This window comes from Plecotus auritus, assembly GCF_963455305.1.
Source record: "Plecotus auritus genome assembly, chromosome: 6".
NCBI classification, from domain to species: Eukaryota; Metazoa; Chordata; class Mammalia; order Chiroptera; family Vespertilionidae; genus Plecotus; species Plecotus auritus.
Genome location: NC_137773.1, coordinates 178165637 through 178193047, shown reverse-complemented (window position 1 = coordinate 178193047; position 27411 = coordinate 178165637). Strand labels below are relative to the sequence as shown.

At 58.4% G+C, this 27411-nt stretch overlaps 1 protein-coding gene across 1 annotated transcript; it reads left to right on the top strand.

Annotated features, from left to right (window-relative positions):
• Window positions 1–11237: 11237 nt before the first annotated feature.
• FBXW12 (F-box and WD repeat domain containing 12) lies at window positions 11238–27308 on the top strand (the record flags this gene model as incomplete). Its single annotated transcript, XM_080675552.1, has 12 exons — window positions 11238–11357; window positions 11897–11934; window positions 12196–12329; window positions 13439–13554; window positions 14598–14807; window positions 17580–17738; window positions 19281–19488; window positions 19799–19977; window positions 20048–20181; window positions 20826–20901; window positions 25218–25376; window positions 27207–27308. The coding sequence occupies 12 exons, from the start codon at window positions 11238–11240 to the stop codon at window positions 27306–27308; spliced, it is 1635 nt and encodes a 544-aa protein (XP_080531678.1).
• Between the last annotated feature and the right edge of the window lie 103 nt (window positions 27309–27411).

The following is a 27411-nucleotide window of genomic DNA, read 5'->3' as shown; positions in this document are numbered from 1 at the left end:
GGGGGGCACCTCCACTCCAGGCTCGCACCCCCGCGCCCCGCACCCCCGCGCCCCGCGGTCCCCCGCCCCTGCTCTTCAGGCTCCGGGCAGCTGCCGGAGGGTCTGCCGCCCGAGCTTCACCCTGTTCCCGCCCCTGCCCCCCAGCATCTCGGAACCCAGATGTTTGCTGCGGCGGCCTTGGGGGGTCATGTTGCTCCTTTATTCCTGTGCCCGGATGCAGAGGCTGGGAGGCGGGAGGAAGGTGGGGGGAAGGAAGGGATGGGGACCCTTTTCTAGGGGGGGCGACCACAGGTTGGGGCGCAGCAGCGGGGACCACGGGGTGGGGGGGTGGGGGTGAGGGGATGGGGGATGGGGGGTAGGAAGACGGATGGGGTGGGGGGTTTGCAGGGTGCAGGGATGGGGTGGGGGGTTGGGGGGTTAGGGGAGTGGGGGTGAGAGGGGGGATGGGGGTGGGGGGTTTGTGGGGTGCAGGGATGGGGGTGGGGGGTTAGGGGGGTGGGCAGTTGGGGTGGGGGTGGGGGTTTGCGGGGTGCAGGGATGGGGGTGGGGAGCTAGAGGGGTGGGGGTGGGAGGAGGGTGGGGGAGTGGGGGGTTGGGGGTGGGGGTTTGTGGGGTACAGGGATGGGGGTGGGGAGCTAGAGGGGTGGGGGTGGGAGGAGGGTGGGGGAGTGGGGGGTTGGGGGTGGGGGTTTGTGGGGTACAGGGATGGGGGTGGGGGGATAGGGGGTGGGGTTGGGGGGTGGGAGGGGGGATGGGGGAGTGGGTGGTGTGGGTGGGGGGTTTGCGGGGTGCGGGGATGGGGGTGGGGGGGTAGGGGGTGGGGGGCGGGGGGTGGGGGAGTGGGGCGGTGGGGGTGGGGGGTTTGCCGGGTGCAGGGATGGGGTGGGGTGTTGGCAGTTGGGGGTGGGGGTGGGGGGTTTGCGGGGTGCAGGGATGGGGGTGGGGATTGGCAGTTGGGGGTGGGGGTGGGGGGTTTGCGGGGTGCAGGGATGGAGTGGGAGGTGGGCAGTTGGGGGGGTGGGGGTGGGGGTTTGTTGGGTGCAGGGATGGGGGTGGGGGGTAGGGGAGTGGGGGGTGGGGGTGGGGAGCGCGATGTTCTTCCCCAGGTGGTGACTCTGGCTCCCTCTTCCCGAGTCCACGTGCCCCCCCGCCACTTTTCCTGGGGTTCCCTCAGAAACCTGCGAGCATGATGGCTGCGCTCCTAATAAAACCTTGTAATCCGCAGAGTACATCCTGACCAAACTATGAATTATTTGAGTTTGTGGAATGTAGTATCACTCAACTATTTTGACTTTGTAGTTAACAAAATAATTATATTTTCTATTACAGAGTTTCTCGTTCATGTCTTGTTTGATATGGTTACCCTTGTCCCTAAATATTCGATGTAGTCCATAGTTTTTTGTGTTATTTTTGGTAAAATTCTGTTTTATATTTTTACTTTAAATCTTAAGTTATCTGGATACTTGTAATTTAAATATCGAAAGCTTAGTTCTAAATACGGTGTAAGGTAGGGCTGTTTTTTCATATTTTACAGACACAGAATTATGATGAAGCCATCTATCAAATTTAACATCTTTTACTATAAATACCATATTTTTGTCAGTTTCTTATAAATATAGGAAAATACTTCATTCTTATTTATTATAATTATCCTTTAATCCTCACCTGAGGATATTTTTTTTTACATTAATTTTTTAGCGAGAGTAGAAGGGAAGGGGGAGGGGGATTGAGAGAGAGAGAGAGAGAGAGAGAGAGAGAGAGAGAGAGAGACACATTGATTGGCTGCCTCCCACTCGTGCCCGACTGGGGCTGGGATCGAACCTGCAACCGAGGTACGTGCCCTTCACTGGGAATTGAACCCACCACCATTCGGTCCTTGGGCCAACGCTCTAACCACTGAGCCAAACCGGTTAGGGCTATTTATCTATTTTTTAAAATATGTTTTTATTGATTTCAGAGAGAGGAAGGGAGGGGGAGAGAGAGATAGAAACATCAATGATGGGAGAGAACCATTGATTGGCTGCCTCCCGCACGCCCCCACTGGGGATCGAGCCTGCAACCTGGGCATGTGGGACCAGGAATCGAACCGTGACCTCCTGGTTCCTGGGTCGACGACGATGCTCAGTCACTGAGCCACACGGGGCCAGGCTATTCTTCCTCCTATTGCTGTTGGTGCTTTAATTGATGTTGTATATTCGAGATTACATTTCATGTTGAACAACCATGAAAGGTTAAAACAGATGTAAAGGAATTATATTAAACTGCACGTGAAAAGTATAAAACCTGAGAACTAAACCGTTCCCAGACTACATAAGTCCTGTGACACTAGGGTAATGAAACGAAGGCGTAATTTACTTCCTAGGCACAAACAAATCTGAGTGGCATTATCACGGTGGTATTTTTTTTTTTTTTTTACTATTTTTCTGTTCTAGCCAATGTGAGGAGAGGAAACAAAGAGAGGAATGAACAATTAAAAAAAAAATAAAGCATTTACTTATAAGGGATAATTATCTTTTAAAACAAAAATAAATGCAAATGCTTGGAATGAATAGTGTCTGGTACTAGCATGGGTACAAAGTAAATATAAAGAAGCGAGTAGCCCTAACCGGTGTGGCTCAGTGGATAGAGCGTCGGCCTGCGGACTGAAAGGTCCCAGGTTCGATTCCGGTCAAGGGCATGTACCTTGGTTGCGGGCACATCCCCAGTAGGAAGTGTGCAGGAGGCAGCTGATCGATGTTTCTCTCTCATCGATGTTTCTAACTCTCTATCCCTCTCTCTTCCTCTCTGTAAAAAATCAATAAAATATTTAAAAAAAAAAAAAAGAAGAAGAAGAAGCGAGTAGATGCCCTGGCCGGTGTGGCTCAGTGGATAGAGCGTCGGCCTACGGACTGAAGGGTCCCGGGTTCGATTCCGGTCAGGGCCATGTACCTTGGTTGCGGGCACATCCCCAGTGGGGGGTGTGCAGGGGGCAGCTGATCGATGTTTCTCTCTCATCGATGTTTCTAACTCTCTCTCCCTCTCCCTTCCTCTCTATAAAAAAATCAGTACAAGCCCTGACCGGTTTGGCTCAGTGGATGGAGCGTCAGCCTGCGGACTGAAGGGTCCCAGGTTCGATTCCGGTCAAGGGCATGTACCTTGGTTGCGGGCACATCCCCAGTGGGAGGTGTGCAGGAGGCAGCTGATCGATGTTTCTCTCTCATCGATGTTTCTAGCTCTCTATCCCTCTCCCTTCCTCTCTGTAAAATATCAATAAAATATATTTTTTTTAAAAAATAAAGAAGTGAGTAGATGCCTTGGCCGGTGTAGCTCAGTGGATAGAGTGTCGACCTGCAGACTGAAGGGTCCCAGGTTTGATTCCGGTCAAGGGCATGTACCTTGGTTGCGGGCTCGACCCCCAGTGGGGGCGTGCAGGAGGCAGTCAATCAATGACTTTCTGTCATCATGGATGTTTCTATCTCCCCATCTCCCTCTCCTTTCCTCTCTGAAATCAATAAAAATGTATTTAGAAATATATAATAAAAAAAAAAAAGAAGAAGTGAGTAGATCTTTATGAACCGCCAAATGGCTTTCACAGCTGGGCACAAACTCTCCGTTTCCAGCAATCAGGCCGCGTGGGAGGGGGAAAACAAACCAACAGGCAGAGGCGAGAGCCCTGGAAGGGAGCTCTATCCTGCAGGGAGCCAGCGAGCAGGTCGCCGCGGGCGGGGCCAGCTTGGGTAGCCTCCTGGGGACACGGCCCGCGGCCACACCTGTCACCTGTCACCTGGAGACACGCTGGGCCAGACGGCAGAGGAGGGAGCTCCGGCCCAGAGCCAGGAGGGTGGAAACGCTGACTCCCAGCCGACTCCAGACTTCCTCAGAGTAGGGGGACAGGGGTGATGCCCACGCTAAGCGACTGAAAACACGTGACTACATACTAGTACCCGGAAATGTGAGAAAAGGACACGTAAGCCACTACAGAGGGGTTATTTCCGTCAACCAAGCACTAGCCAGAGACCAGGTCTCAGCCAGCCACACAGCCTCTTCTCCAGACCTCCTCCCAGGGCGATGGCTGTCCCCCTAACTACTTCCCCGTATCACTCACCCAAGGCAGCGGTTCATCTCCGTTCAATAGTCAGCTCATGGAGCCATCCGTGCCCCGAAGGCCTCGATGGAGACAAATATGAGGGTGAGAATGGCAGGCAGGGGGAGGAAAAGGTGTGCAGGGGCAGGAATAACAACAGAAAAGCTCTCAAAAGGGATGGTGGGATCGCAGATCCTCCAATTCTGTACCGGGAAAAGGGGGCTTGGACTCTGGCTCCCTAACTACCTCCAACTCGGAGACAAAACAAACGAACAAGCCCTGACCGGTGTGGCTCAGTGGATAGAGCGTCGGCCTGTGGACTGAAGGGTCCCGGGTTCGATTCCAGTCAAGGGCATGTACCTGGGTTGCGGGCACATCCCCAGTTGGGGGTGTGCAGGAGGCAGCTGATCGATGTTTCTCTCTCATCGATGTTTCTAACTCTCTCTCCCTCTCCCTCTCTGTAAAAAATCAATAAAATATATTTTAAAAACAACAAACAAAAAAACAAAAACAAACAAAAGCCGCCGGCACATGCCCTCGGAGAACGGGAATGCGAAGATCTCACTCCTTTCCACGGAAACAGAAAAATCAGCCTGTTCCGAAGATTTGTGTAAAAGTAACGTTTGTACAGAAGACGTCACGGGAAAGTTTAGAATCCTACGTTCTTTTATTTTTATTTATTTATTTTTTTAAAATATATTTTTATTGATTTCAGAGAGAAGGGAGAGGGAGAGAGAGATAGAAAACATCCATGATGAGAGAGAATCATTGATCGGCTGCCTCCTACATGTCCCCCCACCGGGGATCGAGCCCGCAGCCCAGGCATGTGCCCTTGGCTGGAACCGAACCCGGGACCCTTCAGTCCGCAGGCCGACGCTCTATCCACTGAGCCACACCGGCCAGGGCTAGAATCCTACATTCTTTTAAAATCAACTTTCACTGGAGTCAGCGTGAAAGAGCCAATGGGCATTGAGTGGGAATGTGTGAGCGCTCCGGAGAGGCCGTGGACCATCCCCAGATAGGGCGGTCAGTGCTGACACCAGGCCAGGCCTTGAGATACGGTCTCATGGCCCCTTCCCAGCTGCACCTCACAAAATAGCCTTGCAGGATAGAACCCTGTCAGCTTTCTGAAGAACAGGATGACCCTGTGAATAACATGGTCGTCAATAGCATGGCCCTGACATTATTTGGGAAAAACTGTTTTGTCTGCAAAAACAGGATGTGGTTAATGTGCTTAAAAAGGGTCCGAGCTGCTCTCTGACCTCCCTGCGTGGAGAGAGGGCAGTCGCCGGCCGGCCAATAAAGGCTCCCTACATTGCAATGTGGTCTGGACTCCAGTGCTCTTCACTCGCGTTGGCTCCACAACAGGCATCCGTAGGAGAGGACCCTAAATGCAATGGAAGGCGGGCAGCGCCAACACCGGGGCCCCCCTGCCCTCCCCAGAAGCCCGCCCCGCCGGGGGTCCCGCTCGCTCTCGGTTCTCAGCACGCAACGAGGCACAGGACGCCCCAACCTGGTGCTCCGGGCCGGGCGCGATCTCAACCTCCAAGCACACGTTTCCTGGAACTCTCCGCGCGGGGGGCTCTGAGGAGAAAATCATTTCATGCGGGGATGGAGGGGGGTGCTGGGGGAAGGAGCTGAGGTCTCGCCATGTGGTAGGACAATAGCACGGGCTTAGATGTTTGAAGGCATGCAGGTTGAGTGCTGTCCCACGGGCCCAAAGGTGGCCCGTTAGATTCCCGGTCGGTCAGGGCACATGCGTGGCGTGCTTGATCCCCGGGAGGGGGGTGCAGGAGGCACCCATCGACGTTTCTCTTTCTCCCTCGCCCTTCCTCTCTCTCTCTCAAAAATCAATAAAAACGTATGTTTTAAAAAGTAGTGTGGCCCTGGCTGGTGGGGCTCAGTGGGTGGAGCATCGGCCTGCGGACTGAAGGGTCCTGGGTTCGATTCTGGTCAGGGGCACATGCCTGTGTTGCGGGCTTGATCCCCGGGGGCGGGGGGGGCATGCAGGAGGCAGCCGATCAATGATTCCCTCTCATTGCTGATGTTTCTATCGCTCTCTCTGAAAGCAATAAAAATGTTTTTTAAAAATAGCAGTGTGAACAACTATTAGTAGCTAATGAAAGTGCCCAAACAGAACGTCAGCATTAACTGGAGGAGAAACTTTCCGGCCATTTCCAGAGCGACGGGACGGGACGCGGACAGCCCCAGGTAGCACGTGACTGCCGAGAGCCTCCGTCCACTGTCCGAGGGGAGACGCCCTGAGTGCGCAAACCTGTGCCCTCCTTCACAGACCCCCCGCCCAGGCACCTGCACACCGTGAGACCCCAAAACCCGTGTGATGGGGCTGCCAGGGAGACGCAGTGAACAAGGCCCGGCCCCCCACCAACGTCTGAGCGTCCCCAGCCGTGGAGAGGAAATTCACGTGTCTCTTCCAGGACGATGGGCAGGCACGGGGACGATGGGCAGGCACGGGGACGATGGCCAGGCACGGGTCACCAGGGTGGGAGGCACGGGGACGATGGGCAGGCACGGGGACGATGGCCAGGCACGGGGACAATGGGCAGGCACGGGTCACCAGGGTGGGAGGCACGGGGACGATGGCCAGGCACGGGGACGATGGGCAGGCACGGGGACGATGGCCAGGCACGGGTCACCAGGGTGGGAAGCCCTGGGCGCCCAGCAAGGCGTAAAAATGAGAAAACAAGACCCTCGTCCCTAGGGTGACCTCCCCTCCCCCCAGCACATCGCTGGCCAGGCGGTTTGAACCCTGACCTTTCCTCCCTGGAGGTAACATCCAGGCCTCAGTTGGGTTTCAGCTCCAGGCCCAGAAAAGCTGCCAAACCAGACGGGTGACGGCAGCTGCAGCCTCGACTAGCGACCCCTGTCCTGGTGCCGCCGACGGGACGGGTGCGGCCCGCAGCCCTGACAGAACTCACCTGGGAGCCGACCAATACCCTACTGAGCCCCCCTGCCCCTCCCCAGAGTCCTACCTGAGAGGGGGAGGAAGAGAGAGAGAGAGAGACAGAGAGACAGACAGAGAGAGAGAGAGACAGAGACAGACACAGAGAGAGACAGAGAGAGAGAGACAGAGACAGAGAGAGACAGAGACAGAGACAGACACAGACACAGAGAGACAGAGAGAGAGAGACAGACAGAGAGACAGAGAGACAGAGAGACAGAGACAGACACAGAGAGAGACAGAGACAGAGACAGAGAGACAGACAGAGACAGAGAGAGACAGAGACAGAGAGAGAGAGAGACAGAGAGAGAGACAGAGAGACAGAGACAGAGAGAGAGAGACAGAGAGACAGAGAGAGAGAGAGACCCTCAGCACAAGGGCGCCAGCGTGGGCCTCCCCCGGGAGCAGGCCCACGCCACTCCCTCCCCACCTCTTCCCTCTGAGGGACCCGGAGACTTCCAACCAGGGGAGCAGGGGGCAGCGGCAGCCCCTCCTGGGCTGAGCCCTGACCCGGCCTCCAGGGCCCCCTTTCCTCCGGCTTCTCAGTGAGCCAAGCAGGCCGACCCCTCACCCTCCGCCAGCTCAGAGCCGCGTGGCCCTGCCCTCCGGCTCCCGCCTCCCCACCCCTCTTCCTTAAATCGATCCCAGTTTTCTTTTTTTTTTTTTTTTAAATATATTTTATTGATTTTTTACAGAGAAGAAGGGAGAGGGATAGAGAGTCAGAAACATCGATGAGAGAGAAACATCGATCAGCTGCCTCCTGCACACCTCCTACTGGGGACGTGCTTGCAACCAAGGTACATGCCCTTGGCCGGAATCGAACCCGGGACTCTCCGGTCCCCAGGCCGACGCTCTAGCCACTGAGCCCAACTGGCTAGGCTGCTAGGGTGTTTGTATTTCACAGAGATGGCCTCCAGGTCCTTTAGAAAAGTATTCCTGAATCTTACAGCTGGTATGAGACTTACACAGCTTCAAAAACTTTTTTTTTTAGGGCCTCTTCAAGTAGGTCTGGCTCTCTCTCTTTTTTTAAAATATATTTTATTGATTTTTTACAGAGAGGAAGGGAGAGGGATAGAGAGTCAGAAACATCGATGAGAGAGAAACATCGATCAGCTGCCTCCTGCACACTCCCTACTGGGGATGTGCCCACAACCAAGGTACATGCCCTTGACCGGAATCGAACCTGGGACCTTTCAGTCCGCAGGCCGACGCTCGGTCCACTGAGCCACACCGGTTAGGGAGGTATGCAAAGTTTTTAGAAGGCCGTGATTGGTTTGGCTCAGTGGATGGAGCGTCGGCCTGCGGACTGAAAGGTCCCAGGTTCGATTCCGGTCAAGGGCATGTATCTTGGTTGTGGGCACATCCCCAGTAGGGGGTGTGCAGGAGGCAGCTGATCGATGTTTCTAGCTCTCTATCCCTCTCCCTTCCTCTCTGTAAAAAATCAATAAAATATATTTAAAAAAATAAATAAGATAAAAACTTTGCATACCTGTCAGAGAGATAGAGAAAGCAGGCACAGTGATGGGATTTCCAGGGTCAGTGCTCGAAGAGAAGGGAAGGGACGGAAATCGTGTCTGTTTTCAACAGGGAAAACGGAGCCTGAGCTTCCTTCCCACCTGCCCCTGCATCCGGCCGGCCGGAGCTCCTGGCGTGCACCAGGGTCATGTACGGGGGAGCTCCTGGCGTGCACCAGGGTCATGTAGGGGAGGGCTCCTGGCGTGCACCAGGGTCATGTACGGGGGAGCTCCTGGCGTGCACCAGGGTCATGTAGGGGGGAGCTCCTGGCGTGCACCAGGGTCATGTAGGGGGGAGCTCCTGACGTGCACCAGGGTTATGTGGGGGGGGGCTCCTGACGTGCACCAGGGTTATGTAGGGGGGGAGCTCCTGGCGTGCACCAGGGTCATGTGGGGGGGAGCTCCTGGCGTGCACCAGGGTCATTGTGGGGGGGAGCTCCTGGCGTGCACCAGGGTCATGTAGGGGGGAGCTCCTGGCGTGCACCAGGGTCATTGTAGGGGGAGGGCTCCTGGCGTGCACCAGGGTCATGTAGGGGGGAGCTCCTGACGTGCACCAGGGTCATTGTAGGGGGGAGCTCCTGGCGTGCACCAGGGTCATGTAGGGGGGAGCTCCTGGCGTGCACCAGGGTCATTGTGGGGGGGAGCTCCTGGCGTGCACCAGGGTCATTGTAGGGGGGAGCTCCTGGCGTGCACCAGGGTCATGTAGGGGGGAGCTCCTGGCGTGCACCAGGGTCATTGTAGGGGGAGGGCTCCTGGCGTGCACCAGGGTTATGTAGGGGGGAGCTCCTGGCGTGCACCAGGGTCATGTAGGGGGGAGCTCCTGGCGTGCACCAGGGTCATTGTAGGCCGGAGCTCCTGGCGTGCACCAGGGTCATTGTAGGGGGGAGCTCCTGACGTGCACCAGGGTCATTGTAGGCCGGAGCTCCTGGCGTGCACCAGGGTCATTGTAGGGGGAGGGCTCCTGGCGTGCACCAGGGTCATTGTAGGGGAGGGCTCCTGGCGTGCACCAGGGTCATGTAGGGGGGAGCTCCTGGCGTGCACCAGGGTCATGTAGGGGGGAGCTCCTGGCGTGCACCAGGGTCATTGTAGGGGGAGGGCTCCTGGCGTGCACCAGGGTCATGTAGGGGGGAGCTCCTGGCGTGCACCAGGGTCATGTAGGGGGGAGCTCCTGGCGTGCACCAGGGTCATTGTAGGGGGAGGGCTCCTGGCGTGCACCAGGGTCATGTAGGGGGGAGCTCCTGGCGTGCACCAGGGTCATGTAGTGGGGAGCTCCTGGCGTGCACCAGGGTCATTGTAGGGGGGGCTCCTGGCGTGCACCAGGGTCGCCGCAGGGCCGGCCCCCAGGGCCTCGCGCTGCCCATCAGCCCAGGCGCCTTCGCCCAGCCCTCCCTCCGTTGTAGTGTAATCCAATCTTCTGTTTCCAAAACAAGCCTGGCCTGTGACTCCCAAGTGAGCCGGAGAGACAGGTTCCTTTCATCAGAGAGATGACAGCCCTGGAGGGGAGAGACAGAGAACAGACCCACCAACACGTGGGCTTAATTCACTTACCTCCTCACTGCCGCTCTGCCGGGAACGAGAGCAGCCAAGGAGCCAGCGAGCCGAACCGGATGGGCAGTGTTCCTTTAGGGCAGCGGTCGGCAAACTCCTTGGTCCACAGAGTCAAATACCACAGCACAACGATGGACGTTTCTTTGGAGAGCCACATTTTTTTAAACGTAAACTTCTTCTAACACCACTTCGTCAACATAGACTCGCCCAGGCTGTGGTATTCTGTGGAAGAGCCACACTCCAGGGGCCAAAGAGCCGCATGTGGCTCGCGAGCCGCAGTTTGCCGACCACGGCTTTAGGGGAACACTGGGTGTGGAGATAGTATGTGAGCGGGGAGAGCAGTATGTGGGGGAAGGGACGGGGGCTCCAAGAGAAGAGGAGGGGTCACAGGCCACGAGAAATCTAGGCACCGTTGTGCAGGTGGGTGAATGCAGGTGACACTGGTGACTCATGGGACACAGAGAATGCACACGGGTGGGACCAGAAAGAATTCTGTGCGAACATGCCAAGTCTGAGATGCCTTTAAGCATCAAAGTACAGACGTTAAGAAGAGAACAGGTTTGCCCGGCCGGTGTGGCTCCGTGGCTGAGCGTTGACCTAGGAACCAGGAGGTCACAGTTCGATTCCCGGTCTGGGCACAGGCCTGGGTTGTGGGCTCGATCCCCAGTTGGGGGGGGGTGGGGAGGGCGTGCAGGAGGCAGCCCATCCATGATTCTCTCTCATCATGGGTGTTTCTCTCTCCCTCCCTTCCTCTCTGAAATGAATACACATATAGTTTGTACAAAGGGACACCTTTCTCTAAAAAGGTAAATGAATAAAATAACAAAGATTCAAGCAAAACAGCAGCTCTCCCTGGGAACGCAGCGTCCCTCCAGGACAGCGGGTGCGTGGACTGCCCCGGAGTAAGAGCGCCGGCCCTCAGCAGGTGGAGCGGAGGCGGCGGCCGCGCACCTGCAGCTGGTTCTGCTCCAGCTCCAGCCCGACGGCAGGTGGGCACCCTCCCGGGGCGGCAGGTGGGCACCCTCCCGGGGCGGCAGGTGGGCACCCTCCCGGGCGCAGCGGTGGCCGTTAAATGCAGGGCGGCCTGCAGAGGGGGAGGGAGCCTGGCTGCGGGCTCGGCCACGAGATGGAGATGGAGATGGAGCAGGAGATGGAGGTGGAGGTGGAGGTGCAGGTGCAGCTGCAGCTGCCGTTGCCTGAGGTGCCGATGCTGCACATCTTCTCCTTCCTGGACGCCGCCAGCTTGCTGCAGGCGGGCCAGGTGAGCAAGGTGAGCCCTCCCCTCCCCCGCCCCGCCCCGCTCTGTCTGCCTCCTTGGTGCCAGCACAGGACCGCCCCCCCCTTGCTCTCGGGCCTCGGGATCTTGGCGCCCCCAGCATCTCTGTCCCTTAACGTGACCTCGTTCAGGCCCGGCGTGCCCACCTGTGTCCTTGGGCGTCAGTGCGGCTCCTGGACACTGTGAGTGCCAGTTAGCAGACGGCAGGCGGCACGTGGCCGGTGGGGTCAGCAGCCCGCACCCTCGGAGCCTGTTTTGTTCCATGAACATGACAACGGGGTGCCCGGGAGGCGTGCTGACGGTGGCTCTCGAAGCCCCGTGTCCAGCCCAGGAAGCCCCCCGAGTCTCCCAGGAGGGCCCTGTCCTGGCAGCGACCGCCTCGGCCGTCACCACGTCCGTGGGCCCCGCCTGGGCGGCTTGGAGAGCCGGGTGGTGGCTCGCTGCCCCGCGTGGGCCTTGCTCCCCGAACAAGGTGGTGAAGGAGGGGCCACGTTTGGGTACCAGTTGCCTGCTTCTCCCCTTCTCTCCCCAAGTACTGGAACAAGATGGCAGATCATGAGCACCTGTGGAGGTAGGGCCGGGGGAGGGGGAGGGGGCAGGGGAGAGGGGGGAGGCTGGGCAGGGGCAGGTGGAGGTAGGGCCAGGGGAGGGGGGAAGGGAGCAGGCGAGGGAGGGGAGGAGGCAGGTGTCCCTGGGGTTTGAGCGGAGGCCTGGGGGTGGCTGGGCGGTGCGAGGCTGGGGGGGCTGCAGCGGGTAGAGGCGGGGCCCGGGGGCCCGGGGCCGGGCCGCCTGACGGGACTGTGACTCCTTCCAGGAGCCTGTGTCGGAGCAGATGGAGCGGCTCCTGGGAGGCCCCGCAGGTGCCCGCATGGAAGCAGCTCTTCCTGGCCCAGGCCCGGCGCGAGCTCCGCATGGCGAGGGCCCAGCCGCAGGACTTCTCCTACAGGGAGGCCAAGGGCAGCCTCGGTGCGGGACGGGCGACACGGGTCACTGCGCAGGAGATGCACTGGTTTGGGTTGTGTGCGCGCATGCGTGTCTGCACGTGTATGTATGTGTATGTGTGTTTGTGTGTGCATACATGGCGCACGTGTATGCATGCACAGCGCATGTGCATGCATGACACATGTGTGCGCATGCGTATGGCACACGTGCATGCACGGTGTATGTGCATGCACATGTATGTGCACGTGTGTGTGTGTGCGTGCGCGCACTCATTCAGCGAAGAGGAAGGGAAGGAAGACGTAAGGGGACTGGGCAGCTGTGATGACAAGCACTGGTCCCTGCTCCGGCCCGGGCCCTGTCCCCTGGCTGCCTGGAGAAGCCAGAGGGATCTTTGCACAACATAAAACCGGCCCGTGCCTCCCTTTTCCCAAAGGCCTCCCATCCCTCCTAGAACACACATTTTAAAGGAAAAGAACATTTATTCACTTATTTATTTTTATTGATGTCAGAGAGGAAGGGAGAGATAGAAACATCAATGATAAGAATCATGGATCATGCCCTAGCCGGTTTGGCTCACTGGATAGAGCGTCGGCCTGGGGACTGAAGGGTCCCAGGTTCGATTCCGGTCAAGGGCATGTACCTTGGTTGCGGGCACATCCCCAGTGGGGGGTGTGCAGGAGGTAGCTAATCGATGTTTCTCTCTCATCGATGTTTCTAACTCTCTATCCCTCCCCCTTCCTCTCTGTAAAAAATCAATAAAAATATATATTAAAAAAAAAAAAAAGAATCATGGATCAGCTGCCTCCTGCACGCCCCCCACTGGGGACGGAGCCTGCAACCCCGGGCCTGTGCCCTTCAGTCCGCAGGCTGACGCTCTATCCACTGAGCCACACCGGCTAGGACCCGATGGAATTATTTTCAATCCCCATTTTATATCTATGGAAACTGAGATTAAGGAGGGAGAACAAATCCGTCAACATCTCCCCAGTGGCCAGGTTTGAGTGGCTGAAGTTTCCACCCTATTCTCCATGAAGGTTGCAGGAGACGTAACATTATTGTCCCAGAGTTCTCCTTACTCAGTGGGTCATTCCTCGAGCGTCTGGTGGCCAAGCACGGCCTGTGTTGCCTTCCAGGAATCTTGGGGCCTTTGGCTTATTTCTCAGGAAGTGACCCCTCCATTGGGGGACAGAAGTCGATCCTTTGCTCGGCGTCTTCCCGGCGCATGCTCTACGCCTGGGACGTGCAGGAGGTGAGTCTAGCACACGGGTCGCGCCCCTCGGCCACCCCGTCCCACAGGCGAGTACGCGCGGGCAGGGAGGGGCCGCTCGACGGGCAACAGAAACAGCTTCCAATCAGGTCTTCTGGTCGGCAACTTGCGACCCTTCGCTTAGACTAGAGAATTCACTTTTTAAATTTTCCACCCTCCCCTGAGGATGTTTTTCCATTGTTTTTTATTTATTTATTTATTTTTATTTATTTATTTTATATATTTTATTGATATTTTTACAGAGAGGAGGGGAGAGGGACAGAGAGCCAGAAACATCGATGAGAGAGAAACATCGATCAGCTGCCTCCTGCACACCTCCTACTGGGGATGTGCCCGCAACCAAGGTACATGCCCTTGACTGGAATCGAACCCGGGACCTTTCAGTCCGCAGGCCGATGCTCTATCCACTGAGCCAAACCGGTCAGGGCTCCATTGTTTTTTTTTAGAAAGAGTGGAAGGGAGCGAACGGAAGGGGGAGAGAGAGAAACATCCATGGGAGAGAGACGTGGATGGGTTGCCTCCTGCATGAGCCCTGACCAGGGCCCGGGGCCAGGGAGGAGCCTGCACCGAGGTGTGTGCCCTTAGTCCAGGGGTGGGCAAACTTTTTGACTCGAGGGCCACCATGGGTTCTTAAACTGGACCGGAGGGCCGGAACAAAAGCATGGATGGAGTGTTGGTGTGAACTAATATAAATTCAAAGTAGAGGAGCGGAGGGGAGAGCAAGAGAACCGGATAGAACAGCCGGATCAGGCCTGCGGGCCATAGTTTGCCCAAGGCTGCCTTAATCGAATCCAGCCCGGGACGCTTCAGTCCGCAGGCCGACGCTCTAGCCGCTGAGCCACACCGGGCGGGGCTTCCTAACTCCTTATGCTCACGACCCCACACGTGGCTGCGATGTCGCAGAACTTCCTTCGTTCTCTTCCTGCAAAGACGACGCCTGGTTCGGAGGAAGCTTCCAAACAGGCGGGGGAGGACCCGCGCCCGCGGGGGGAGCGTCCCCTGAACCGACCCCGCTCTCCTCCCAGGGCTCGATGATCTGGTCCAGCCCCGCCCAGCAGGCCACCATCAAGCACCTGGCCACCCTGCCACAGAGGTCGCTGGCGTTCACCGTGGACCAGGAGGAGACCGTCAAGGTGTGGAACTGCCAGGACGCCGAGCCCCTGGCCACACGCAGCATGCCCAAGTGCTGCTTCTCCTTGGAGCCCCTCCTCACGGACGACGGCCCCATCCTCATGGTGAGCGAGCCCCGCGTTGGCGGGGGGGGGGGGGGGGCCCGGTGCCCGCTGCCCGCTGCCCGCTGCCCGCTGCCTGGGCCGGGGTTGGGCCCCATGACGGCCACCTCCCAGCCTGCCTTCCTTTTATTTTTATTTTTTTGAGACTAAACCAGGGGTGGGCAAACTTTTTGACTCGAGGGCCACCGTGGGTTCTTAAACTGGACCGGAGGGCCGGAACAAAAGCATGGATGGAGTGTTTGTGTGAACTAATATAAATTCAAAGGAAAGGAGCGGAGGGGAGAGCAAGAGAACCGGATAGAACAGCCGGATCCGGCCCGCGGGCCGTAGTTTGCCCACGGCTGGACTAAACCCTTATCAGATACCAGAGGCCCGATGCGATGCACAAAACTCGTGCAAGGGCCTTGGCCCTCGCCGCCCCAGCTTCGTCCCAAAGGTCACCCGGAAGGACATTCGGAAGGTCGTTGGGCTGTCTGGTCTCATTAGCATATTATGCTTTTATTATTATTACCATAGATAATGTTGGCAAATACGTTCTCCCATGCAGTGGGCTCTCTCGTTTTGTTGATGGTTTCTCTTGCTGTGCAGAAGCTTTTCATTTCGATGTCGTCCCATTTGTTATTTTTCTCCTTAGTCTCCATTGCCCTAGGACAGTGGTCAGCAGACCGCGGCTCGCGAGCCACCTGCGGCTCTTTGGCCCCTTGAGTGTGGCTCTTCCACAGATACCACGGGCAGGCGCGCACGTACAGTGCGATTGAAACTTCGTGGCCCAGGCGCAGACGTCGGTTTTCAGCTCTCCAAAGAAATTTCAATCGTTGTCCTGTTGACATTTGGCTCTGTGGACTAATGAGTTTGCCGACCACTGGTCTAGGATCTGTGTCGGTGAACATATTGCTAAGACATATGTCTGATATTTTGCTGCCTGTGGATTCCTCTAAGATTTTTATGTTTTTCTGTCTTACATTGAAGTCCTTTAGCCATTTTGAGTTTGTTTTTGGTTATGGGGTAAGTGGGTGGTCTAGTTTCATTTTTTTGCTTGTATCTGACCAATTTCCCAGCACCGTTTACTGAGACTGTGTTGACTCCATTGCATGCTCTTGCCTCCTTTGTCAAATATTAATTGGGCACAGTGGCTTGGGTCAATTTCTGGGTCTCTGGTCTGTTCATTTGGTCTATGTGTCTGTTCTTGGACCGGTACCAGGCAGTTTTGAGAACAGTGGCTTTGTAATACAGCTTGAAATCTGGTATTGGGATCCCTCCAACTTCATTCTTTTTTTTTGTTTTTATACATTTTTATTGATTTTTTACAGAGAGGAAGGAAGAGGGAAAGAGAGTTAGAAACATCGATGAGAGAGAAACATCGATCAGCTGCCTCCTGCACACCTCCTACTGGGGATGTACCCGCAACCAAGGTACGTGCCCTTGACTGGAATCGAACCTGGGACCTTTCAGTCCACAGGCTGACGCTCTATCCACTGAGCCAAACCGGTTTTGGCCCTCCAACTTCATTCTTCTTTCTCAGGATTGCTGTGGCTATTCAGGGTCTCTTTTTATTCCAGATGAATTTTTGGAGAGTTTATTCTAGGTCTGTGAAATATGCTATTGGTATTTTAATGGGGATTGCATTTAATCTTTTTAAAAATATTTTTATTGATTTCAGAGAGGAAGGGAGAGGGAAAAAGAGAGAGAGAGAGAGAGCGCTAAACATTAATGATGAGAGAGAATCATTGACCGGCTGCCTCTTGCACACCCCTCACTAGGGATCAAGCTTATAACCTGGGCATGTGCCCTGACTGGGAATCGAACCGTGACCTCCTGGTTCATAGGTTGATGCTCAACCATTGAGCCATGCCGGTCAGGCATTTTCTTGTAAATCCTCACCTGAGGATATTTTCCCATTGACTTTTTTTTTTTTAGAGAGAGAGTAGAAGGGAAAGGGAAAGATCCATGTGAGAGAGACACATCAATGGGTTGCCTCGTGCACGCCCTCCAACCAGGACCGGGAACCTGCACCCGAGGTAACGTGGCCTGGACTGGAATTGAACCCAGGAGCCTTCAGGCCTTGGGCCAAAGCTCTATCCACTGAGCCACACCGGCCAGGGCTCCCCCTGTCCTCCTGAGGCGTCTCTGTTCTCGCTTCCTCTGGAGCCACAGCACCAGTGAGTTCTGGCCACCTTTCCTCAGCAATTCCTCTAAAAACAGAGCCCTCCCGGGATTGCTTCATCTTTGGTTTCTCCTTCAAGCGTGTCTTATCGTGGAGGACGTGAGCCCGGACAGACGCCATGCAGGGAGAGGCGCGGGTTTGGGGAGACATTGAGAAAAAAGCAGGGTGTCACTGTGCGAGGGAGTCACTAGCCTGGTGCTCGGGGCCTAGGACATCGTAGTCCTTGGGGTCATCCCCGCGACCCCGCGGGGCAGGCTGGTCAGAGGAGTTCGTCTCCACTCTGTGAGTGAAGTCGTGGTGGCCCCGCCCTGGCCGGTGTGGCTCAGTGGATAGAGAGCATCGGCCTGTAGACGGAAGGGCCCCGGGTTCGATTCTGGTCAGGGCACGTGCCTGGTTGTGGGCTCGATCCCCAGGGTGGGGCGTGCAGGAGGCAGCTGATCTATGATTCTCTCTCCTCACTGATGTTCCTCTCTCTCCCTCTCCCTGCCTCTCTGAAATCAATAAAAATATATTTTTTAAAAAGACAGACATGGTGGCCCCGCCCCCGCCGCCAGGCTGCCCCGGGCTCTAGGGTTTCTGCCCGTGACGAGGGCGGGCATCCCTGGTTGCAGGTGGGCGACTCCGAAGGGGACATCTACACGCTGACGGTGCCCCAGCTGGATAGCGTGTCCCTCGTGAATGCGTTCGACTACAGCGTGGACCACCTGCACTGCTCGCCCAACGGGAAGTGGGTCTTCGTCTCCGGGGCCCACCCAGGCATGTTGCCAAAGGTAGGGCCGCCCTGTGCTCGGCCTCGGCCTCGGCCTCGGCCTGGGGAGGGTCAGGGCGAGGGGGGGGAGGCAGGAAGGCCACTGACCCGGAGCTCAGTGAGGACGGACGGACGGGCCGCCCCCTCAAGGCCACAGCACAGGTGGCCTCCATCCCTGGAGCCGAGACGCTGTGTCCTTGGGCGCAGCAGAGTCAGCCGGAGGAGGAGAAGGAGAAGGAGGAGGAGGAGGGGGAGGAGGAGGAGGAGGGGGAGGAGGAGGAGGAGGGGAAGGAGGAGGAGGAGGGGGAGGAGGAGGAGGAGGGGGAGGAGGGGGAGGAGGGGGAGGGGGAGGAGGGGGAGGAGGAGGAGGAGGGGGAGGAGGGGGAGGAGGGGGAGGAGGGGGAGGAGGGGGAGGAGGAGGGGGAGAGGGAGGGGGAGGAGGAGGGGGAGGAGGGGGAGGGGGAGGAGGGGGAGGAGGAGGAGGAGGGGGAGGAGGGGGAGGAGGGGGAGGGGGAGGAGGAGGGGGAGGAGGGGGAGGGGGAGGGGGAGGAGGGGGAGGAGGGGGAGGAGGGGGAGGAGGGGGAGGGGGATGAGGGGGAGGAGGAGGGGGAGGAGGAGGGGGAGAGGGAGGGGGATGAGGGGGGGGGGAGGAGGGGGAGGAGGAGGAGGAGGAGGGGGAGGAGGAGGGGGAGGAGGGGGAGGAGGGGGAGGAGGGGGAGGAGGGGGAGGAGGAGGGGGATGAGGGGGGGGATGAGGGGGAGGAGGAGGGGGAGGAGGAGGGGGAGGAGGGGGAGGAGGGGGAGGAGGGGGAGGAGGGGGAGGAGGAGGGGGAGAGGGAGGGGGAGGAGGGGGAGGAGGGGGAGGAGGAGGGGGAGAGGGAGGGGGATGAGGGGGAGGAGGAGGGGGAGGAGGAGAGCGCCGCCAGGAAGGAGGGCCAGGCCCTGGCCGGTTGGCTCAGTGGATAGAGCCCTGGCATGTGCCCTTGACCAGAATCGAACCCGGGACCTTTGGCCCGCAGGCCGATGCTCTCTCCACTGAACCACAGCGGCCGGGGTGCAGGCCTGTGTGCAGGGGCCTGGGCATGGGGAGCAGGGAGCTCAGGGAGGCGCCTGGCAAGTCCCCGAGGAGGGAGAACCTCCCGCAACCTGGTGGGGTCCCGTGCGGTGCGGCCACTCGGCTTTGGACGCCACGGGCATGCCGCCGGGAGGGGCGCTGGGGACTCTGTGTGTGACCCTGGACCTGCCGGGCAGGACAGGAAGACAGTGAGTGACTGACGGCGAAAGGCTTTCCTGAGACTCAGGGGAGAGGAGGGGAGAGGGAGAGAGACACAGCAGCGAGAGAGAGAGTCATGGGTCCGCTGCCCCCCCCTGGGGATGGAGCCTGCAGCCCTGGCATGGGCCCTGACCGGAATCGAACCCGGGACCCTCCCGTCCGAAGGCTCACGCTCTAGCCCCCCGGCCACGGCAGCTGGGCGCGCAGGGGCGGGTTTGGAGGAGGGTTTCCTGGCGTCGCTTCTGCTCGGAGATGGAGCTGCGGCAGCCCCTGCGCCCTGCTCTCCCCACAGGTCTTCTCCGCGGAGTGCCTGCTCAGGCCCGGAGGCAGCGCCCCGCTGTGCGTCTCTCTCCCGTTCGCGTTTTGCAGCCAGGCCTGCTGGGCCCTGAAGCGCGCCGACAGGGTGACGATGATGTTCCGGAGAGCCTCGTTCCGCAGGACCGGCTTCACCACCTTTGACCTGGCCGCCCGGAGCCCTGCGGGCAGAACCGTGGTGGAAGGTGGGCCGGCTCCACCGGAGGCCTGTCTGATGCGTTTTTATTCTTAAAATAGGTTTTTATTGATTTCGGAGACGAAGGGAGAGGGAGAGAGAGAGACATCCGTGATGAGAGGGAATCATGGATCGGCTGCCTCCTGCAGGCCCCACACTGGGGATCGAGCCACAAACCGGGCCTGTGCCCTGACCGGAACGAACCCTGACCTCCTGGTTCAGCCCCGCGGGCGGGCGGGCGGGCGGGCGGCTGTCTCTTCATTCAGGGTGAGGACCCGAAGTCAGCCTGGTCACAGTGTGTGCGTTTCCCCCGAAAACAGCCCATGAGGTTGCAAGCTTCATTCTGCCGGACGGGATGGAGAGCCCGTTTCGGATGGGGGTCCGGGACGGGGCCACGATCGTCTTCGAGAGCGGGTCACACCTGTTCCTCTTCTCCATCCACGGCCGCCTGCTGCAGCGATTCGACCACCACCAGGACGCCATCTGCCACCTGTGGATGGTGCGTGCGCCCTCCTCCGGCCGCGCGGGCTCCGAGGGGGGCGTCGGCTCACCCTGGCTCTCCTCCGCAGGACGCGGTCCACGTCCTCACCACATCCATGGACAACTACCTGCACCTGTACATGTGGGAGGAGGAGGGCTGCGGCCCGCGCCTCCAGAGCTGCTGTCACCTGGAGCAGAGGCGGGCCGACCGCACGCCCAGCTGGTGAGCCCTGCTTTGCGCCGACGCTTCCTCGCGGTTTCCAATGTCCAGTTAAGCAAAGGGATCCTAAGGTCTCAACAAAAAAATGATCCTTTGCGCCCGCCGTTTTTTTTTTTTTTTTTTTTTTTTAAATATATTTTATTGATATTTTACAGAGAGGAAGGGAGAGGGATAGAGAGTTAGAAACATCGATGAGAGAGAAACATCGATCAGCTGCCTCCTGCACACCTCCCACTGGGGATGTGCCCGCAACCAAGGTACATGCCCCTGACCGGAATCGAACCCGGGACCCCTCAGTCCGCAGGCCGACGCTCTATCCACCGAGCCACACCGGTTTCGGCATGCGCCCGCCGGTTTGGCTCAGTGGATAGAGCATCAGCCTGCGGACTGAAAGGTCCCAGGTTCGATTCCTGGTCAGGGCTCATGCCCAGTTGAGGGCTCGATCTCCAGTGGGAGATGTGCAGGAGGCAGCCGATCAACGATTCTCTCTCATCACTGATGTTTCCCTCTCTCTCTCTCTCTCTCTCTCTCTCTCCCCCCCCCCCTTCCTCTCTGAAATCAATAAAAATGTAAAAAGTACACAAAACCCCCACAATAGACCTACACTCCCCTCCGTGCGCTGAGGCTGCTGTTGCTTCCTTTGGCAGCTACTACTCCACCGCGCTCTGCGACCACGCCAGTGTGGTGTGCGTGGTGTCCCGGAGCCGGGAGGCCAGCGTCCTGGTGATGTATTCTCTGCCGACGTGATCCGGCCACGAACGCGGGCCGCTGGGTGCCGGCCGACTTCCTCGCCGTAGTAAAGAGAGTTCTGTTTGCAAACCCAGAGCGGTTATTTCGGTGATAATTCGAGAAACCAGCAGTGCTGGACCCATCACGCGTCAGTCACCGTGACAGGCACACAGGTCACACACTTGGACGACGGAGGGCGAGCAACGTCCCCTTCGCCCGCGCACCGGGGACGGTGGGAACGCTGAGGGGGCGGGACGTGGATGGTCACACGAAGACACTATTCCGGACCATTCCACGGGCGCATCTTCTCGGGGGGAAGGGGGGTTACGGTTGAGGCTGGTTCACAGGGAAGGCGCCTAAGTCCGCTTGTCAGTGTGGTAGCCTGCAAGCAACCACATCCTGTGAACCCTAAGCCAAAGGAGATGCGTTAGGGAAGTAGAAATTTTAAAATATATATATGTTTATTGATGTCAGAGAGGAAGGGAGAGGGAGAGATAGAAACATCCATGATGAGAGAGAATCATGCATCGGCTGCCTCCTGCACACCCCCTACTGGGGATGGAGCCCACACCCCGGGCATGTGCCCTTGACCGGAATCGAACCCGGGACCCTTCGGTCCACAGGCTGATGCTCTATCCCAGCCGTGGGTAAACTACGGCCCGCGGGCCAGATCCGGCTGTTCTATCCGGTTCTCTTGCTCTCCCCTCCGCTCCTTTACTTTGAATTTATTATTAGTTCACACAAACACTCCATCCATGCTTTTGTTCCGGCCCTCCGGTCCAGTTTAAGAACCCATTGTGGCCCTCGAGTCAAAAAGTTTGCCCACCCCTGCGTCTATCCACTGAGCCCCACCAGCCAGGGTGAAAAATAGAGGTTGATAATCGACCGAGAAAAAATACATCAAAGGCTCAGTCACAGGACTGTGCCCACGGGAATGGATCTGATGAAGAGCTGGCCCCCCTGAGCGACTCCTAGCAAATCGAGCCTGGAACCCCGGGGGTCAACCCCTCTGACTTTGGGGGTGGGGAGGGAGGGAAAGCCCCCGGGAGGGGCTGTGGGGCAGGGCCCGGCGGGTGGGGAGGGCGCCTGGGAGGCCTGGAGGCCCAGCTCACTGATTCAGAACCGAAGGGAGTCTGTGTGGCTGGGGTCGCGATGGGGAGGGGACGCGAAGACGAGGCGGAAAGTCGAAAGTGTCGACTCACATTTGCAGGATGTAACTCACACGTAACATATTAAGTGCAATGGCGAGAGGAATTGTTTATTTTTTTTAGCAAAGGAGCAAAAAGACCCATGTTTTTTAGACCTATGTTTTTAAGACGTCTTTTTCATGGCCATTTAGAAAATGGATTTAAAAGGAGTCTGGAGCCCTGGCCGGTGTGGCTAGCTGGCTGAGCATCGTCCTGTGCCCTAAGGGTCACCGATGCAATCCTGTCAGGGCGCGTGCTGGGCTGTGGGCTCCATCGCCGGTGGAGGCGTGAGGTAGGCAGCCCATCGATGGTTCTCTCTCTCCCCCGCTCCTCTCTCTCTAACGTCAATAAAAACATATTTTTTTAAATAAAAGTAGCCATCTGCGGACTGAAAGGTCCCGGGTTCGATTCCGGTCAAGGGCATGTACCTTGGTTGCGGGCACATCCCCAGTAGGAGGTGTGCAGGAGGCAGCTGATCGATGTTTCTCTCTCATTGATGTTTCTGACTCTCTATCCCTCTCCCTTCCTCTCTGTAAAAATATCAATAAAATATATTTTTTAAAAAATAATAAAATAAAAAAGTAGCCATAGTGACTGAAGAGAGACAGTTGACCCATTTTCTTTAATATATTTTTACTGATTTCAGAGAAGGGAGAGTGAGAGAGAGAGAAACATCCATGATGAGAGAGAATCACTGATCGGCTGCCTCCTGCACGCCCCCACCCTGGGGATCCAGCCTGCCACCTGGGCATGTGCCCTTGACCGTGAATCAAACCGTGACCTCCCGGTTCATAGGTCGATGCTCAACCACCGAGCCACACCCACTGGGCACCCCGTTTTCCTTATTGGAACCTCTGTCTCTGTGATAGAGCAAGGTAACAGGTCGGGGGGACACCAAGACGGAAGACGCGACGGAGGAAGAAGTACGTAAACTCCGTGGAATCGGCGTGCGCCAGCACAAGGAGTGTGGTTTGTGGACGGACGGGAACGTCGGGTCCCCCAGGTTCTGTGATTTCAGAATAAGTTAAAGGGAGATAAACACTGAGTTGCTGTTCCCTTTTTCAGAGATTAGTCAAAATGTGGAAAGAAAACTTTCTGCCCAGGGCAGTCCTAGACGTTGTTCAAGTTTGCAAAGCAGAACACTGACACTCCCGGGAAAGGCGGCCGCCGGGGAAGAGAAACCTCCCTCGAGGCGGAGGCCCTGTCTCCCCGCTGCAGTCCTTCAGAATGCCACGACTGAGGTAAGGCCAGCGATCCATCGATAAGGACCGCCCGGCCGGCCGGCGTGGCTCAGCGGTGGAGTGCCGACCTATGAACCAAAGAGGTCAGGGTTCGATTCGCGGTCAAGGGCACATGACCGGATTGTGGGCTCGATCCCCAGTGTGGGGCGTGCAGGAGGCAGCCGATCCGTGATTCTCTCTCATCATGGATGTTTCTCTCCCTCTCCCTTCCTCTCTGAAATCAATAAAAAAATATATTTTAAAAAATAAACATCAGCCCAGCCGGGTGTAGCTCAGCGGTTGAGCGTCGACCCAGGAACCAAGAGGTCACCGGTTCGATTCCTGGTCCGGGCATATGCCCAGGTGGAAGGCTCGATTCCCGGTGGGGGGCGAGCAGGAGGCAGCCAATCCATGATTCTTTCTCATCACGGATGTTTCCCTCTCTCCCTCTCCCTTCCTCTCTGACATCAATAAAAATATATTTAAAAAAATAAATAAACATCAAAGTACAGACGTGACGAAGACAACAGGTTGGAAATCATATCGATGCCCCAGGAGGATGTGCAAACAGGGGGGTGGTCGGGGCACAGGCACCCCTTCCTGCCTGCGATGAGGCGCTCAGGGAAGACTCGTGGGCCCATGGAAAAACGGACGAAAAGGGAAATAAAAACTTTAAAACATCAGCTGCCTAGGCCACAGGACCTGCGTGGGCAGATGCCCGAGGGAGTGACGCGGAGAGGGCGCCACAGGCTGCGTGATGGTGCCTGTTGGCATCGGGCTGCGTGCCCCGAGGGAGCCTGGACCAGGCACCAGGAGGTCTGGGCGGGGGTGTGACCGAGTGATGGAGAAGCGAGCAGCCTAACCCCTTGGATAAAGGGGTGCAGATAGCAGGTGGGCACTCCACCCTCGTGCCCCGTCCCCCCCCCCCCCCCCCGAACGAGCTGCCTTCCCGCTCCTGGAGGGCTCGGCCTGCGCCGTGCAGCCACCAGCGGGGACCCGTCTGCAGAGGGGCAGGTGGCACAGGCCTCCAGGGCAGCTGGGTGCCTACCTGGCCCCAGAGCCATGGCTCAGCCTCCCCCTGACCCTGCTGAAGGGGACCAGTAAGGGGGGGGGGGCGAGCAGGAGGCAGCCGGTCAGTGATTTTCTCTCATCATTGATGTTTCTCTCCCTCTCCCTTCCTCTCTGAAATGAATTTTTAAAAATGTATTTTTAATCTTTATTGTTGAAAGTATTACATATGCCCGCCCCCCTTGACCCCCCTTTGACCCCCTCCAGCCCACCCCCTCCCCCACCCCAGGCCTTCAGCTCCCTACTGTCCGTGTCCATGGCTGATGCCTACGTGCACACAGGTCTTTGGTTGATTACCTCCCCCCGCCCCCCCCCCCCCGCCTTCCCTCTGAGGGTCCGCACTCTGTTCCCTGCATCCATGTCTCTGGACCCGCTCCGTTCATCAGTTTATTTTGTTACTTAGATTCCGCGTCGGAGTGCGATCATGTGATACTTGTCTTTCTCGGACTGACTTATTTCAATGAAAATATATATTTTAAAAAGAAACAAAGCCCTAACCGGTGTGGCTCAGTGGATAGAGCGTCGGCCTGCGGACTGAAGGGTCCCAGGTTCGATTCCGGTCAAGGGCATGTACCTTGGGTGCGGGCACATCCCCAGTAGGGGGTGTGCAGGAGGCAGCTCATCGATGTTTCTCTCTCATTGATGTTTCTAGCTCTCTATCTCTCTCCCTTCCTCTCTGTAAAAAATCAATAAAATATAAAAATAAATAAATAAATAAAAATAAAAAAAGACAGACAGACATGGTGGCCCCGCCCCTGCCGCCAGGCTGCCCCCCCCCCCCCCCCGGGGCTCTAGGGTTTCTGCCCGTGACGAGGGCGGGCGTCCCTGGTTGCAGGTGGGTGACTCCGAAGGGGACATCTACACGCTGACGGTGCCCCAGCTGGACAGCGTGTCCCTCGTGAACGCGTTCGACTACAGCGTGGACCACCTGCACTGCTCGCCCAACAGGAAGTGGGTCTTCGCCTCCGGGGCCCACCCAGGCATGTTGCCAAAGGTAGGGCCGCCCTGTGCTCGGCCTCGGCCTCGGCCTCGGCCTCGGCCTGGGGAGGGTCAGGGCGAGGGGGGGAGGCAGGAAGGCCACTGACCCGGAGCTCAGCGAGGACGGACGGACGGGCCGCCCCCCCTCAAGGCCACAGCACACGCGGCCTCCATCACTGGAGCCGAGATGCTGTCCTTGGGTGCAGCAGAGTCAGCCGGAGGAGGAGGAGGAGGAGGAGGAGGAGGAGGAGGAGGAGGAGGAGGGGGAGGAGGAGGAGGAGGAGGGGGAGGAGGAGGGGGAGGAGGAGGGGGAGGAGGAGGGGGAGGAGGAGGGGGAGGAGGAGGGGGAGGAGGAGGAGGAGGAGGAGGGGGAGGAGGAGGGGGAGGAGGAGGAGGGGAGGAGGAGGGGAGGGGGGAGGAGGGGGAGGAGGAGGAGGAGAAGGAGGAGGAGGAGGAGAGCGCCGCCAGGAAGGAGGGCCTGGCCCTGGCCGGTTGGCTCCACGCTGGGGCTCCAGCCGCCACCTGGGCATGTGCCCTGAGCAGGAATTCCACCCGGGACTTCCTGGTTGACCCTCGACCACCGAGCCACGCCGGCTGGGCTGCACATAAATGTTTGTAACAACGTTATTCCTAAATGTTTAGTCTTTTTTAGAATTGTAATGTGAAATTATTTCTTATCTATTTTTCACCTTTCCTCCTCTACTTGCTTTTTTAGTTAAAAACACTTAAAAATATTCTTACTGATTTCAGACAGGAAGGGAGAGAGAAACATCTGTGAGGAGAGAGAATCGCTGATGGGCTGCCTCCTGCACGTCCCCCACTGGGGAGGAGCCCGCGGCCTGGGCATGTGCCTTTGGCTAGAGTCGAACCCGGGGCCCTGGTCAGCAGGCCGACGCTCTGTCCACAGGAACTGGCCGGGGCTCCTTACGCATTTCGACGTGTTTTATTGGGGGGCCCAGAGGTGTCAGTGTGAACCCGTTACTCGTTCCACCTGCTATTACATTGCGTCACTGCGTGTGGGCAGTGGCCCCAGGGTCCCCCCTGAAAGGTGCTCGGGGACCGCATCTTCCGGGAGAGGAGCCCCCGGCTCCTGGGGGAGACGGTCCCCAGGCGGCCAGTGCCAAGGCCAGGCCCCAGCCCGGGTGCCGAGCTCCCGCACCCCAGCACCCCGCCCACGCAGCAAGCACAGGTACACACACCTGCGCACACACCTGCACACGGACCACACGCGCCGCGATCCAGGCAGCGGCCGAAGTGCCCTCTCGCCGGGTGGGGTGGGGGCGGGAGTGCGTGCACACATCTCGGTGCGTGAGGAACGCGGGTGCGCGGGGAAGGCCGGTGCGTGGCTCCCGCATCCCGGCTCTGCGCCCGCTCCGCCCCGCCGGGGTCTCCCGCCCCGCCCCGCCCCGCCCCGCCGGGGTCTCCCGCCTGAGCCGCAGCGGCCGGTCCTGAGCGCGCTCCTCGCCTGCAGCTGCGTCTCCTTGGGCCGCTCCTCGCCCGCCCAGCACCCACGCGCCCTGAGGAGCTGGGTCCCCGAGGTCGCTCCGGGGGCCGGACCGCACCGCCCGAGGGCACCAGGGTCAGGAGCCCGCGGCCTGGGGTGAGAAGCGCCTCTCTGGGCCGCCCCTGCCTGCCCTGCACCCCGGAGCCCATGCACCAGGCGCCCTGCGCTCCGGCTGCCACGTGTGGCTGGTCCCAGTCGGGGGGCTGCGGAGGCGGGGAGGGAGGAGGAGGGGGCAGGGCAAGTACTCCCCCAGCCCCTCCCTGCGGAGGGCGAGGGCCGGGGCCGGGGCGGGGTCGGGGCATCCCGTCCTGCAGCGCTGCCCGGGGTCCCCGCCTCTCGCAGGCCTCCCTGGTGCCCCAGCGCCCACAGCTGTCAGTGCCCTGGGCTCCGCGCTCCCATTCCCGCTTCTCGGGGCTGGCAGCCCTCCTGCGGGTGTCCGCCTGAGGTCTGACCGACACAGGGCGGCTGCAGCCACAGGCCACGCGGCCTGCCTCCTCCCCAGGGGCCGCCGGGCAGGGAAGCAGAAACCAGACCCGGGGTCCAGCCT